The following is a 16,737-nucleotide window of genomic DNA, read 5'->3' on the forward strand; positions in this document are numbered from 1 at the left end:
CCCCAGCTTTATTTTTTTTTAACCTGCTGAGTACTCACATTGGAATTTGGACAGCGTCATACCGGAGCAGAAGGATTTATTATTATTATGACAATGATTATTGCACCTTGCTGCACTCGTGGCCAATCACAGTGCAGATTCATTCTCCGTGTGACAGGAAGTGCCGGCGATGATAGTGGTGGTAGCCTTGCCTGCCTTGTTGAGTTTCAAGAAGCTGGGTTTTCCCTTCACTCTTTCATTGGAATTGGTCAGCGTGGTCAACTCCTCTTTTTCCGACGTTTTGGACGATGCCGCATCCCTGCAAATGAAACGGTAGAGTTACTCAGGATTCTCAGGAGAAAAAAAAAACCCCTTGGCCTTCACTTCAGGTGCGTTTTCACAATTAAGCTCATTTATTTTCCTACCCGCTGTTTGAGGGATAAATGACCAGGAAGCAAGCGGTGAAGAATGCCAACAGAGAGCCCCCGGAGGCCACGACAGGAATGACGCGTACGCTGCCCACCGCTTCCACGATGGAACCCACGGCCGAAGCCACCAGGATTTGGCTGATGTACACCTGCCACGTGAATCACGTCGACATGATCAACGTACGCATCATAATGGTATTGACATGAATGAAGCTAGTGAATAAAACAAAACCCACTTGGCAGGTCAAGATGGCGCAGTCAACACCAAATCCTCTACGGGAACTACCGGGACTGTGACTGGTGTACTGCAAACAAATCCAGTTTGAGAACTAGGAAATCTCTTAACGGAAGGGTTCAACTGGTCGAGAAATGCAGACAAAAAGTTAACGTCAGGTTACATTGTTGATACCTCTTTCATTTCGTGGTACTGTCCCAGCAAGGCATAGGGACAGTAGCAGATACTCATAGACAAGATGCCCATGCTGCTTATCATCACCATGGCAACATACACATTGGGGAATATGGCCATAACAGCAGTTCCTATGTCACAGAGGAGAAACAAAAAATAATGGAGGCCATATGCTTGTTTATAACGTCGATGTCGTTCTTACCTATGCAGAAGGAAAGCGTTCCCAAGATGTAGATGACTTTGATACTCAAATCAAAGTTGTCAAGGTACTTTTGAAGGAGGGCTAGAGGAATGACAAAAGGAGGTAAATGCAGAGTGCTAAAAGTCTTATTCTGGGTTTGTTTTGTTACCTGAGCATGTGGCAGCTGTCATGGCGTATATAACCAGACCCCAACATCCCATTTGAACGCCTTTGTGATAATTCATCAAAGCGGTGGAGTTGACAGGAGCCTGCAAAGAGCACATTTAAAATCACACTCAAATGCACGCACGCTTGTGTAAAACACTCACAATGGGATCTCCGTGGTAGATAACTTGTCCCATGAAGTCGGTGAAGAAGACGGCCTCGGCGATGATTGAGAACCAGGTGAACAGGTGACAGGCGCACAGGCGCAGCAGCTCGGGTGGCATCTTCAGCATGGAGAGCCAAAGGAGCCGTACGGTGGTCTCCACCTGACGACCAATAGGATGCCCCGTTAGCCGTCACGACGACGTTTTGGCGGCGGCGTCCGTGCGCTCTCACCTCGCCTTCCTCGCTCTCGGCGTCACCGCTGGATAAATTGGTGTTGTCGCTGCGGTGTCGCTGGCGCTGGTGGCTCCGACGCCTGCGTCTCGCCTCCACCTCGTGCAGGTCGTTCATGCTCCGCGACAGCTTGATGAGGAAGGCGACGTTAGCGCAGCGGTAGTGGGCGCGGTGGCTGCCCACGCGGCTGTAGTAGGAAAACGTGCAAGATGGCTGACGGTAGAACGTGTGATGGTGGCGTGACGGCCGCCTGGGAGCGTCGGTGCTGGCAGCTGAAATCAAATGTACATACATATTCTGAACCATGACGCCAATATGTGCTATGCCAAATGGGCTAGGTAGTTAGCATTAGCACAAGTACCTTTAACCATCGCGGCCCGATGCACATGTCCTTTTGCGCTCAACCCATCGCCCGTGTTTGTGACATCGACGCACGCCAACAAGGGCCCGTTCGGGGTGCGCTGCTCGTTGAGCTGGTTGTTGAGCAAGGCCTCGTGGCCCTCGTCGTCCTCCATCTCCTGCAAGAACGCCGAGAGGCGGCAAATCTTGGTGGGGCTGCCATCCTGTTTTGGGCTTTGGGAGTGCAGAGGATCCCGACTCTCTGCGCTGCTACTGCTGCGCCGCATGCTGGCGAGCCGGCAAGGCGGCGTGATACGGTTAGCAGGGGGAGAGCCGTGAAAGGGCGAGAGGCGGTCGGTGAAGATGGACGGCTCGATGTGGCAAAGGAACAAGGCATCGTGGTCCACTTGGTCTGAGGCGGCGTCCGTCACGGCGAGGACGCTGTCGCTTTTACCTAAAACGAAAAAAAATACAGGATGAAATTATAGCCATCGGGTTTCCTCCAAATGAGTAACGGGGGGGAAAACATACTTCTCGTGAGCGCCACCTCCAGGAATCCCATCTCCATATCTCCTGGTTCGGACATATCGTCTCTGTAGGAGTCGTAAAGGTCAAAGCTGTCCATGGATTTGTCCTCTTCGATCATTTCCAGCCTCGGAGTGGGAATTCTGGCGCGGCTGTTGGAAGAAGAATGCGGGTGGCTCGGAGCTGGACTCTCCTGAGCGCAAACCCCGTGTTAGATTTCCCACACGCAGATGAAATAAAAAAGAAAATACAAGACATACCAAATCCAGCCGGACATGCAAGGGGATGTAGGGCTGCTCGTCGATGCTGAACAGATGCAGCACCACCGATATAGAGAAGAGGATGGAGGTGAAGAAGAACAGGATCTGCTCCTGAGACTTGAAGACGGCTCCCAGGAAGGTGTGAGTCCAGTTCAGACCGCCCAGAGCGTAGCCCACGGCGCCGCCGAGACCTACGCATGCAAACACACAGCGGCTAAATGGGGTCAATTCATTTCCATAACGAGCCCGCCTTTAATTGGCGTTACCTGCCGAGGCAGCATGGATGTTGAGTGCCATGTCTTGGTCATCCGTGTCAGCCACGTCCAAAAGGTACGCTCTTATGGGCCCCTCTGTTGCGTCGGCGCAGAAGTCTAACACCACTACTCCCAGCACGGTCAGAATAATTCCTATGGGCTGTTTCCCCAGAACGTCACCCAGAGACAATCCTAAAATGGAGAGATTGGAGTTTGGAGTTGTTTACAATGGAGTGGCACTACTCAGTACCCACCAGACAGGAAGTGGACCATCATTGGTTGAAAGGGGGAAGCAAACAGGAAGTAGTTCCTTGTGAACTGCCTGCTCCCATGTTCCCATGTCAACACACACACGCAAGTGTACACTGCTGTCAAACATCTCAGCAGAAATATGAATGTGAAACGACAATTGCTAAAATCAGTGGTCAGGCTCCAGACAGTAATGAATGTAAATCAAAATTTGTCAAATGAAAGTAGATGAAAAACAGAAGAGAGCACATGAAAATAGTTAACATGAAGGAAGCACGTCACCAAAAAACAGTCTGTCTTGGTTGTTCAATAAAATCCCCATTACTGTACTGTCGTGGGCAATATAATGAAATTAAACTAATGCACGGCAAATCACATTGTCTCCTGAAAAGAACAAAAGCAGTCCATATGGGGCCAACAATAACAGCATCCCCACCGGAACTACACAGAGCGCCATCAATAGTCGATCAAAAGTGTCAATCAATTACTAGGACGTGTAGGCATACAACTTTGAAATGACCTCATGGTGATGTAATCACCGGCCCGGAGCCGAAAGCCGGCCTCCGTGCGATGCCGTCTCGCCAGTGGGAAGGAGAAAAAATAAATAAAAAATAAACATCTAGCCTGTTTTTTTTTTTTTTCTAGGACAGAATGCAGGCTTTGTAAGGCCACAGTGTCGATTTTTAACTCTGTTTTTATGGGTTGTTTGAGGTTTACATTTACTGTCAAATATGTGCTGGTTTTATGCTAGCAATAAGATTAATGGTTTGGTTGAGTCTTTTTTTGTGTACACAAAATGTTACAGAGTGCAAACAGGTTGAAGACTAAACTTCAAACATTTTCCCACCTATGAGGGCTCCGTTCAGGAAGAGGGCCACTCCGATCAGCGTCCCGATGCACAAGGCCAGGATGAAAGGTCTCCGGCGGCCCCAACGCAGAGGGCAGCGGTCGCTGGCGGAACCGATCAGCGGGGTGAAGATGAGGCCCAGGACGGGGCTGAGGAACCACGTCAAGCTGTTGTACTGCTCTGGAAGACCTGCGTGAACATGGCATTAGATGACATTTTGCTTAGGGCCACTATAACAAGACAGAGCACATATGTGTGTGTTGATTTAGCATTCAGGTTTCTCCGGCTTTTTGAGTGACAAAAAACACTTCCAAAAGACAATTAATAGGACAGAAGAGAAGAAGAAGCTTTCTTTACTGCTTGACTGCAATTAAGCCATTGTTACTGGAATGTGGGAAGAAGCACATTAATTCCACGCAGGGAAGCCTCAGACCCAGAAGCATACAACGCTGACCGCTCCGATGCAATCCAACCCAAAGCGACACAATTATGTGGAGTCAGCATTCAAGACCGTGTTCCTCTTCCTGCATGGCACGTTTCTTAGGCGACAGGAGAGACGGAAAAGTCATAAACAGGGCTTGAACCCTGCCGCCGTGGCGACCGGGTCTTGGGAACCCCGTCGCCACGGAGACTCCATCATCATCGGCTTCCTGGCTCCCGCGAATACGGCGGCGTAACTCACGCGGCGCTTCCTGTTGTGCGCTTTGGAAAACTTTCCCTCGTTCGTTCTTTTGTCTCACACATTGACGCGCGCGCACACGCACGTGTGACTTTGTAGTCATTTGTTTCCCAAAATAATCCGTTGATTAATTAAATAGATTATGCCACAATTTCAAAATAAGAGTATAATTATTCAGCCAAAAAATATAACTTGCTCTAATTAAATAACCACATGGTTAATCAAATCAACTACACACAGACACACACACACAGGTTTTCTACATCTGTCACTCAAAGCCAAGAACTATTATGATTATCATCAGCATATTTTTTTCATCCATTGCGTTGGAAATTATGACACTTGTGACGCGAGTGTATCTGAGACACACACACGCACTCTTTCACACGCACACAGCAGTATAATAGTATAATAACAATCAGGCCAGACTATGACAGGCCTGAGTTCCCACACTTGGCTTGTGGGTACAACCAAACAATACTGAGAGAATTTGCAGGAAGCTTTTTTTCACCAGAGAAACAAGAAAAGCGAGAGAACGGGGAGGGCAGCATGAGAAAGGATGAGGGTCAGAGACGAGGTGAGGAGGTGGATAACGGGCCGTACGTGTTCCTGAGCAGGGAAGGACGCTGGGAACCAAAAGCAAGCGCTCCTTCCTTGTGCTATTTCCGTTTTTATGCAAAGCTTACTTTTTGACCAAACGAACCTCCCTGGTGGCCAAAGCTTTGCTGAGATTTTAATCTTGCAACAGTGGATTAGATTCAATGTGCTTCATGCATGAAATTGGCTTGAAAATCCATTTGATTGTCAACTATTTCTCAAATTCAATTGGGACATCTGACGACAGAAAATCCATCTGATCCGGTGCCAGCGTCTCGTGTGACGTTAAAAATACTTGGGAGAACGAGGCCTTTCAACACAACGTGGCGAGAGGAGCGAGTGTCAGGTGTTAACTTCATGTCCTGACCAGCTAGCAAACAGGTGTCGTGTACCCTACTTTTCCCGACTGCTCAACGATGCAACTTCTAAATGATAATCAAAACTCAATGATATAATCCCTGGACTAAAACACACACACACACACACACGCTTGGAGTGAGCCGAGTCGGCAGTCACGCGACAAGAGGAGCACGTGATTCGGTTGAACTATCACGTAGGAGAAGTTTCCACCATGGCACGCCGCCACTAGATATCAATAATGGCTAGCAGAGGCCACGGAGTTGATGTCACAGCGAGCCCGGTAGTGGGCCGGCAAAGTGGCATCTACAGTAAAAAAAATAATAAAAATAATTAGATTCGCATTTAAATGTTACTTGGGATCAGGCTTTTATTCACCTATTGAAAACCAAAACAGGATAAAACGCTCCTCTCCAAGATGGAAATAGTTCTGGAATCTAAGTGAATGACGCACTGGATGACGAACATCTCCATCCATGCGTTCATTCATTCATTCAAGTATATTTCCAGACATCTTTTTTCACCATCTATCCTATGCCAACAAGCGTCAGTGAGACTGAGCAGATGGTTTTGTATGCTTTTTTAAAAAAGCACAAAAAGCCTCTGGCCTGTTTGCGTATGAAGCACTCAAGCGTGCGTGTTTATCCACAGATTAGTCTGCACTTCTTGAAAAAGATAAAAGTAAATAAACAGATGTCGTAGTGGAAGATGGGAACTCTATTTGGACAGATTGCTAGATAGAGTGCAAGGCCACCTAAATTAACACTCAAAATTTGGGCTATATAGGACGCCATACTGTTCAGTAGAGGTCAGTCTGGACAATTTCTGATAAATTGAGATTCCTGAGGTTGCATGTTTCGACATTCCTCAACATATGTGCCTTAATCGCAGAAGCCACAGAATGCAATTTTGTCTGGGCTGGCTGCCTCTATTTGGGCAGCCGAGGGTCACGTGCCGGCCCGGCCGCCGTTGCCGCTGCATCGCCACGCTTGGCAGCCTCCGAAACCCTTTAAGGGTGTGTGTGAATAATGCGAAGAGTAAGAGGAGAAAGTTGGCGCAGAGATTATGTAAGGGCTATAAATAGGAGGGTGTTTTTAAATAGCTCAGCAGACTGGTGAGCCGCATCAGAGGTGTGAAAGACGGTGACTGGGGCCAAAATGTCTCGGGGAGTCACGGGGAGCGTGGGGGGGGGGCAGTTTTCATATCTCGCTTCCCTTTCCTTTTTCTTGGCTCCCGTGCAAATCAGCCCTTTTTAAAAAGGCCAGTCTCCCACGAGTGACTGAGGGTCAGATTAAGGCGATCGGTGACTGGCTGACATGGAGAGAAGTCATTTACGTAAGGCAAAACCTACCCCGTTGGCGCTCCGTCTGCAAGGTCATCTGAGAGGATTATCCTTTCAGCTAACATGACAAGATCATTCGGAGGCTACCTGGCACGGAGAACGACCGAGTGGCTTGTCACCAGGCAGAATTACGCGGGAGAATGCATAGAAAGGAAGTCGGGAGCTTTTGTTTATGCTCATCTCAGTTATTTTTCTTCGTATGATGTGTTCATTAAGATGAAAATAAAATGGTAGTGATTCTTGGAAGTCAAAATCCGAAAACAGCAAGTCAATACAAACACGTTGCATTGTTGCGTTTCGTAACAAAGAAGCATGTTGAGACTGGTGCTTCGAGAGTGATGACTTGAAAAGAGCACAACAAACTTCTTAGTCATTATAATTACTTGCAGATGGGTTATTTTTCACACGGCACGATCTTGACTCTAACACCTGACCGTGTAAAAGTCATCATATTTCAACAAGAGCTCTTCAACCAGACTCCGAGCATGGATGGAATTTCCCTCCCACCACAGACCTTGAACATCACTTGAACTGGTTGAACAAGATATTTTTTTCATTACCGTGCAAGAGGCTTGTCAACAACAAGTTTTCAAAAGATAATTACTCACTGCTGTTGTTTGTCAGCCTGAAAAATGTTTTGTTGTTGCAACTCATAGTATTTAAAAAAAAAAAAAAAAAAAAAAAAGCATTTTGATGTGGTTTCCTTGAGAAATACATAACATTTATCAATATTGTTAGGTTCTCTTCTCACAGACTAAAATGCGAGTGCGTGTTTCGGTCGCTTGAAGTACTCACCGATTTGCAGCAGAACGGGCGTCACGAGTGCCGTCTCCATGGCATAGCAGAACTCCCGTCCGAACATGATGGCGCCGTGCATCACCCATCTCTTCAGGGGGATGCCCTCGATGGAACCCTCGCTCACCAGCTCCTCACCGCCGCCGCCGCCCGCTCCCGACGATCCGATGGTGTCTCCGCCCTCGTCTTGGTCCGTGGAGTTTTTGGCCTCGGTGTTGGCCACCAGTGATCCCACCTGCATGGCGTCAGTGCCCGTGCTTTGGGGAGGCATGGCGGGAGGGGGCATGCAAGCCTCGGAGTTGGAGGGGACAAGCGCTGATCCCAAAAGCGTCCGTCCGGCTGAAACTTACTTTTAAACTCAATTACAGTTAACAAACCTCCTCTAATAATCTGCTTGCAGATATTAAACGGATACCTGACAAACAAAACGACGATTTAAAGTGCTGCAATTCAAAAGCCTGTCGTTATCTCTGTCAAATTAATCTCTATTGGATGCAAGTGAAGAACCTCCAGAAAAATGATTCAAAATTTCAACTTTTCCTAGTATCTTCCTCGCCGCTTTGAGGTTTACTCCAAATAAAAGGAAACAAAACTCAAATACCCTGACAAAATCAGCTTGCCCAGAAAAAATCCCCGCAATAAAAATAAGAAGCAGCTGAATTTTCACAGAGAGAGCTTAACATTCAAAGTTTGTGCAAGTTTCTCTTGGATGATGTATGCAGGCGTGTGGTATGAATATGGAGTGTCTGCGTGTGTGTGTGTGTGCATGTGTGTGTGTGTGTATCGTGCGTTTATGGCAAATTGGTCATTGAGGTCGTTTCCCGCTCTCGCCTTACTTTTGTTTTTGTCTATTACAGGGGGTAAAAATCCATATAGAAAACCATTGGGTGAATGTCATTTTGTGTATGGAGGGCTGGGGGAAGTGGGTGGAGTGGAAGTGGAGGCCGCAGGTGGAGGTGGGCGGGCAGGCGGCGGAGTTGGTGGGCGGAGCTCCTCGTGAAATCCCCATCGATTGGCTGATGAATCTGAAAAACAAAAGTTGTTCAACATGTTTAAATGCAAGACAATTCCCAACCCGAAAGCACAAAGTGTGGTAATTGTTTTTTTTTTTTTTGTTCCATCTGCAAAAACAAATCAATCCGAAAATTGCACTGAATACCAAATTTAAAAAAAAAAAAACATTCTTTCACAATGTGGGTCGAATTGACACGTTTTTGAAAACAAAAAAGAAAAAACAATTGAAAGCCTCTTCACAATGAGTTTGTTTCCCCCTCTTAATTAAATACTTATTGTTCTAACTACTCATTGTTTAACTAAATGAGGTCACATTGCTCCATTAGCATTTTTTAGCTTCTCAGAAAAACAACATGGTTTTTAAAAATGCCCTTGAATAGCCGTGTATTGATGGTGAAAGGCACACGCTCTTGCCAACACACAGGCGTGTGTATTCTTGCTCTATGAAAAGAGGCCATTTGTTGATGGAATCACTTTTTTTTTTTTTTGGGATAGAGTGTAACGGGCGCACATGACACTTTTAACCCCTCCGAGATACTTTGATGGACTCGGCCAAAGATCAAATACGTGTTGCGCTCGTGGGAAAAATCGGCAATGCAAAATGACAGAGCCACTTTTATGCTGTCCCTTCATACAAAACAGAACTATCTCGTTAGCTATTAGCATATTTTTCTACTAATGCACAGACAGCTACTGTGTGCTAACACGAACCGGATATCTGTGTCACCATCAGGTGGCGCTATAACCGCAAATCATCTACTTTTGTTCGAAATGAAAACAATCATTCAAGATAAGTAAGGCTTCCATCCCTGTTACTTTCATTCAGTCTTCCTCGACTTCTCTCAGGTCTCTCACGTGTCGCGCCATTAAGATTCATGAAGCGCTCCGGTTGGTCATTAATATTTCATAAATGCGCGTTTCTGTGACCTCACAGACTGCAGTGGATTACATAACAGCCTCTCGCCTTTCCAGACACGTCGATATACACACTCAAGCGAACACAACGATATGGACAGAACCACCGAGACACGACGTCAGTCAATTAGGCAGAGGTCGGATCGGGCACTTCCATCGATTTCAGTACATTTGAAGGTTTGAGGCCGTGAGTGACGTTCACGGGCAGTTTGTCCCCCGTCGCAGGTAATCCGGGCCATCGGCACAAGAGTTATCGCTCACTAAAATAGCCCACCTTGTGTGTGTATTTGCAGCCTCGCAAATCTGCTGCGGGTCTATGAGACACGAGAGACGTCCCTTGTCCTAACTTGTCCCTGGCTTTGAACTTTCAAAAAAACAAGATCGGAAATCTAAAGCCCCAACAGGCTGCTGCTGTTACAAATTCTACTTTCTCCATTGCTACATGCTTTCTTGTGACTTTATCCTTAAGTGGCCTTTTTGCTTTTTTTTTTTTTTTCCTTTCCATGCACACGTGCGTTCATTGTTTTCAGCCACCCATGCCCTCCCTCCGCAAAAGCTGCTAAGAACTGAAGTGTAATTCCAGATAAGCTGAATCAGAGTTGCGGCCCATGCACACAAAAAAAATAAAAAACCCACAATAGTCCCACATAAAGGGTTAATTGTGAGGATGTGGAAATCTACAGAGGAGCACTTTTCTCACAGCTCTACATGAGGCACGTGATGCAAAACGTCACACCGCTGACCCATATAATGCTGGATATAGATTACAAGGTTGACCTCGGGATCAGGTTCACACTCCTGACATTGTTTGCATGTCATAGACAAGTCAACAAAGAGACTCGCTGACACGTTCTGACCTACCTGCCTTCAATTTAAAGGGGGCATCGGCATCTCAGCATCTTTAATTAAGGCGGTCTGCTAAGCTAAGGCGAGCAAGTCTGTTTATTTTTTTTAGCTTTTGGTAGCTAAATAAAATGTTACCTTAAGTTACGTTACGAGCACGACAACAAAGTAAAAGCGAATTTTACAGCAGGCTGAGCATGCATGCAAATGACTTTTCCATTCCGCTTCTAAGTATTCCCAAGGAAAAACATCCATACTCCCAGCAGCGGGAAGCAGATGGATCTCCGCGAGCCAGAGAGAGCGGTAAAGAGAGTGATGCATTTGGGTGCAGTGCAGTGCAGTGCAGTGCGGCCGCAGTGCAGGGAGTGAAGTGGAGGCACATGCGCTTCAACGTGCGCCCCGGCATCAATGACAAATCTCGTACTCATAACACACGGATTACCACAATACTGGCAGTTAGAAATGATGACATAATACACCTGCTGTTCAAGTCTTCACGTTGCATTGGGAGGTCATGAACCCGACACGTATAGAACAAATTTGACTTTAGCACCAAAAGTGTGAACTGCTAACAGCTGAACATTCATTTACATTTGGTGAGAATGGAAATTAATATTGTCTGTCAGTTTTTCCAACAAATGACAGGAGTTCCACACGTGCATGATTGATGAGGCGGCGGAAACGCTAGCAGCAGGGGCATCGGAAACCAGAATGAATCTTTTACACAAGTCTCTCACCGGCTCGGCAGATTCGCGCCGGGCACAAGATGGCAGCTGCTAACTAATTAATGGCGAGTTCATCGAGGAGCCCGATGCAAATTTGTCCAATTGAAACCAAAACCAAAAACAAAGGCAACGTTGTTAGTGTGCGGTTTCGCGCAAAATAAGAATGTCTAAGACCCTAACTATGGCAAAATGATTTACAATGGTGGTCATCCAAGCCACAGATTGCTATGCTTGACAAACATTATCACACTTGCACGCAGCATCATTGCTAAAAGGCGCAACAGTAGAATCTTTGGCTGGTCGGTGGAGCTCTTGACTAAAATCTTGGCAACTCATACAACCGAGGACAGCAGTGACCAACGTGAACCATAATGTATTCACAACCATGCAACAGATTGCAAGCCATTCCATGGCCTTTTTTTTTAGAAAATGTATTCACTTATTTTGTAAATGTGGGCTACAAGAACTATCTGCGAGAGCGTCGTCTGTCTCATACCTCTAAACCGCCTTTGCATGTGCATGCATGCAGGTTGCTGATAAGGATTCGCAGAACAGCGACGGACTGTGATAAGTTCACAAAGGGCAAAATAGAACACAGTCATCGCTGACAAAAATGTCCTATTAAAGTTGTTCAAATGAACTTGATGAATAATTAGGAGTATTTATTTACAAACGGTGCAATTCTCTACTCAATGAATCAAATAACTCCACGGAAACAGCTTAGTCATCTTGTCAAAAAAAAGAAAAAGAAAAACGCTATGTTGGCCTTTGAAAAGAAATCCATTTGAACCCACATCGCAGGTCAAAGTTCGCAAGCAACCCAGTGATGCCAGTTTTAGCTGCAAACATCCCTCCAAGTCCCAAACTAACCTTTAGCATACATGTATTTGAAAACTACGCCATGGAATGTGGCCAGTTCTGTCGTGCCAAGCTCAAAACAAAAAGATTGTAACTATTTGCATGCTTATAAAACTGGTTCCGATTGGAATGAGAAGTTTGAAAAACATGTCTCAAAATAGCATTTAGCACCTTGCAGACTGACTTGACGCAAGGCTGGAAAGTTCCAGGGTTGTGTACAGGGACAGCTGTTTCGGATAAGAGTTTGCAGGGGAATTTGCGCCACCTAGAGGACACTTGCACAGCCATGTGATACCCCGTTAGGGTTCCCGGAGATTTTAATAATGACCATTGTTTTAAGATAAAATCATATCTGCAGGCTCAGCGAGCACTTAAAACAAACAAGCAAAAATTTGTAAACTGCCCATTTCTGGAAATGGGTCGACAACCGTTTCAAATTTTGCAAGACTGTAATGTCCCAGTCTGGTTGATGTGAATAATAAATTCCCCCATGACATGGTAATTCAATGCACCATTTTCTGCTCTGGGCCCAAGATGATGTTGAAATGATCAGGCGAAAAGCCAAAAGGTAACGCAAAGCTGCGGTGTTAGCGCATGTGCTAACACTGTCTGCTGTCTTTTTGTTTTAGTTGTTTCGCGCAAACATGTATGCCCTGAAAAGTTGAGGTGACTCATGAGTTTTTGGTTTCCAAGCCAGTCAGGCCCACACAATTATGTATACAAGTGCCAATAAATTTATTGCCATGTCTTTCTGGTTAGTAGAGAATGTTACAAAACTGCAGCAATGGCCCAGCAGTCATCACAAATGGAACCAAAACACCAAACCTGGAAAGAATCAACTCCACATGCGTCATTTGTTGTTGTTTTTTTAAGTTAAATTTTTTTGTTATGACAGCGTGAATGTCAACACGATGTGACAATAAGACATTTCATTGAGCTTTTTTGGGGTGATGCCACCATTGACGCAGGCGACTCAACACGTCCCAAACCACAGGATAATGGCTCAAGATAATCTACAGCCATCAAGTCTTTGCTGATTTATCGGAACGAGTGGAAAAATAATTCCCCAATTGGATGATTAAAACCAGCAGTCAAGAAAAATCAAACCACTCAAAATATGGGGGACTAAACCACGTATTGCTTTTCATATCTCCTAACAGCGGTTCGCTTAATTTACAAATTATTTTTCATTATGATAATAATCGGAAACCATTTCCATAAACATCGGTCCAAAAAAAAAAATAAACACACGGGAGCATCCACAAACAAAGGCCTTCAGAAATCTTGTACTTGTGAACTGACCTTTACTCGGATCACATCAGTATTTGCCTGCTGAGTCCACAAAAATGCATTAAAAAAAAAAAAAGGGGCCACAAGGACCCGTTTAATCCTCAGCAGCTCCAGCCTTTTTACTCCAGCATGATTCACGCGGCTTCTTTTATAGCCGCCGCGCTTCTTGTGTGTGGGGGTGCCTGTGTGTGTGTGTGCGTTTGACTTCGATGCAAAGGAGACAGACTATTGATGTTGTTGATGTGAGGCGAGATAGATGGGCACACCCAACATCACAACCACACTCTTGGATCAGGTGAGCAAAAACACACCTTTACCTTTGTGCACAAAAATTCTCCACCAATAGGAAATAGGCCATCTTCACACTAGATCAGCACTGCAGTGTGTGTGTGTGTGTGTGTGCACGTGCTTTACGTCAGTCTAGTACCCTGACGACCATTAAATACACTTCAATGGTGACCATACGTTGACCTCATTTGCAACCCAATCGCCAACTTAGTTGCAAAACGGGAAGAGGGTCCGTCTGTCCGCCCGTCTCTGCGCTCAGCGTTTTGCCGTCACGAGAAGTCGGAGCTGACCGCCAGTAGTCGCGGATGACTGAACGCAAGTGCTGATTTACACTTCCTGTTTTGGGATTCTGAGAGAACCGGGTATGTACATTTTTGTGAACAAAAGTTCGGTTTAGTATGCCGACACATGATTATTAGATTGGGCCTCTCCAGCAATTACTGTGGAAAATCGGGAATGCTTTCAAGTCAAGACAAGACAATGACGAGCCTTACGATGATGACAAATAGCATTTTACAATTTGCTATCTTGAAAGAAGAGGAAGTGAATAGTTTGTTTACAAGTGCCCCTAACGCTACTTTGCTCACGAGTGTGCGCGCTCATGTGACAACTTGCGTGCTTGTCACTTTGTCTATGTGCTGACTAAGCTGCAGTTGACAGTCAGCAAATATTTCATCAGGAGGAAGTGGATGGCTCCCACTTCAGCTTGAAGCCATCTGCGAGGCAAAACCGCACCGAGTCGGAATCCGACTGAGACTATTGCACAAGTGCGGACGCTGTGTTATCCAGGGCGTGTTTTGAAGAGCCGAGCCATTCAGTATTGTTCTGCTCCTCATCTTTTGTGGTTTGTGCAGCACTAGAATAGCTTGATGCTTTCTTTCTATTTTCAAGTTATTAGTCTGCTGACCCAACGCCATGAATAGAAAGCAGTGTACGTGCACGTTGGTATATTGACACCATAGTGCCGCAAAACGGTCACCTGATGCATCATCCACCTAACGTGCACGTTATGACCTGTTGCAAAGTTTAAACAAAAAATTATTTCACTTATTCTTGTGCATGCTTGAGCTAGCTTGCTAATGAAACCAGCAGCAAAAGTTTCAATCGTTCAATTCATTTTGCTGACAAAAACAGCAGCGCGGTGATAAAAGCACGTGCACAATTTGCTCGGGTGAAGAAGGTCGATTTGTTTCACGACATGTCAATTGCAGTTCACCAACCTATGTTTTTTTTGACATAAAAAAATGCTTCCTGCCCTCTGCGGTTGCATAAATATAAGCACCCGCAGCAACTTGTTGCAGAGAATAAATATGGCAACTCACCAAAAAGGCTCGGAAAGCTTCATTAATGTTGTTTCGTGCGAGCTGTCGTTGTGCACCTGCATGCAAACACACACAAAGGGAAGTAAGACAACAAACAGATAACACAAGACTGCCAAGCTTGTGCAGTGTGGTGCGGTGCGGTCAGCCTAATGCAGCAGTTGGCACACAAACGTTTCACCACTTGCCAGCACGCAAACATCGATTCTCTCCAGCCAATTAGCTCGCACACTAAAAGCATCACAAAGTAGTCACTTTAAATAAGCAGCGTTAACATGACATTCACCAACAACATGACTTTGTTGCTTCTACTGTCACCTGTGTGGTTAAGTTGCTAACAAAGATGTGAATAAGGATGACACTACAGCTAATCCCCTTGAGTACTCTTTCAATGTCATTAAAAAGTGGAAAGGTGAATTGCCTCGTTGGAAATGTTTATTTTTAATACAATAAACGATCTCCTCTGCTCCCCCCTCCTCCCTCCACTTACTGCACCAGCAATCTGAGATGCTGCAGCCGCCGGCAGGAGCCTCGGCAGCGGCCACAAAAAGCTTCAAAACAAACCAAGACATCACCTCTACCTCCCCGCGGTTCGACTGGACTCACCTCGCCGGTTCGTGTCTAGCCGCCGCCTGCGTGGTGGTGTCCTCCGTGGGTCGGCTTAGGTCCCGCTGCTCCGCTCTTGCGTCGCGATGGCACCGACTGGCCGCGACTCTTAACTGCATCGCAAAGGTTTCAAATGCGCCTTTAAAGTCATGTCGGAAGAAGCATACGTCGCGGCGGCTTCCGTCGACGTCACAGGTGTTTTGCATAAAACGGGGCGGGGCCTACAGCCGACGGCTCGAAATCTTTACGCAATGTTTTAACCTTCGTATTGCAGCAAGTAGCGATCCTCGAGCGTCATAAAGCCATGTTATGTCACAAAAAATAATTATATGTGCAAAGCATTTAAGAAAATATTATTTCTATCATGACATTAATCTTTACATGCATCTTGCAAATAAATGGTCCCCTTTTAAAAACTCCTAAAAAAAAAATTGCCACAACATGATCATAAATGTACACACATTTTTGCTGCACCTACAACACAAATGTTTGTGAGGGGAGATTTCACAATTCAGCAGTGCTCTGCTATGTGAAGTCAGGTGATCATGTTGCAACAATCTGCAGCCAACTTGGTCGGTGCACAATTGACATATTGTTGCAATGAGCTCCTTTCTCACGAAGGCTATAATTTCTTTTGCTAATTCTAAATGACTGGTCTTGTTCAACAGCGCAAACAGTTGTGGAGATTTTTGTTTTGTTTTGATGTTGCTCAAAGAGTGCAAATGTGTTTGCACTTACCTTATACCTGTGCCTCCCCTCATGTGAGTAAAGCTCTGTGGATTAAATGGCAACTGATTAAAGAGTGTCAGTACAGAAACCTCACTTATCTTACCAGACCAGTGAAGGGGTGTGGGATTAAACAGGTTCTGGCACTTTCATATAACTGCAATAATGAGTCAATGCATGGAAAAACACTCTGCTTACCTTTTAGACAGTGTCGTCAAAATGGCAAATCTTCACCCAGCCAAACTTCCGAGTCATAGAAGTTCATATAGGGGCAGTAGTATGCAAATCAATTAAAATTCATTTGAAGAACGATTTAAATAGATAATTCATTTAAATAATTTTACACATTGT

At 45.5% G+C, this 16,737-nt stretch overlaps 1 protein-coding gene across 3 annotated transcripts; it reads right to left on the reverse strand.

Moving 5' to 3' along the window:
* Nucleotides 1–7: 7 nt before the first annotated feature.
* Nucleotides 8–16,519, reverse strand: LOC125986809 (solute carrier family 45 member 4). Of its 3 annotated transcripts, XM_049750709.2 has the most exons (17): nt 16,399–16,519; nt 15,661–15,773; nt 15,058–15,113; nt 7,803–8,827; nt 4,033–4,221; nt 2,949–3,128; nt 2,683–2,873; nt 2,429–2,615; nt 1,920–2,351; nt 1,559–1,830; nt 1,327–1,488; nt 1,167–1,266; nt 1,019–1,099; nt 817–947; nt 644–712; nt 405–556; nt 8–298 (listed from the first exon to the last, which is right to left on the reverse strand). In XM_049750709.2, exons 4-17 carry the CDS (start codon nt 8,086–8,088, stop codon nt 127–129), a joined length of 2,604 nt encoding a protein of 867 aa, XP_049606666.1. In that variant the 5' UTR covers nt 8,089–8,827; nt 15,058–15,113; nt 15,661–15,773; nt 16,399–16,519; the 3' UTR covers nt 8–126. The 3 variants fall into 3 exon arrangements, with proteins under 3 accessions (XP_049606666.1, XP_049606668.1, XP_049606669.1); XM_049750711.2 differs by lacking the exons at nt 15,058–15,113; nt 15,661–15,773; nt 16,399–16,519 and adding an exon at nt 13,460–13,783; XM_049750712.2 differs by lacking the exons at nt 15,058–15,113; nt 15,661–15,773; nt 16,399–16,519 and adding an exon at nt 3,191–3,258 and having other exon boundaries at nt 7,803–8,042.
* Between the last annotated feature and the right edge of the window lie 218 nt (nt 16,520–16,737).

Source organism: Syngnathus scovelli, chromosome 19 (genome assembly GCF_024217435.2).
Source record: "Syngnathus scovelli strain Florida chromosome 19, RoL_Ssco_1.2, whole genome shotgun sequence".
In the NCBI taxonomy this organism is placed as follows: Eukaryota; Metazoa; Chordata; class Actinopteri; order Syngnathiformes; family Syngnathidae; genus Syngnathus; species Syngnathus scovelli.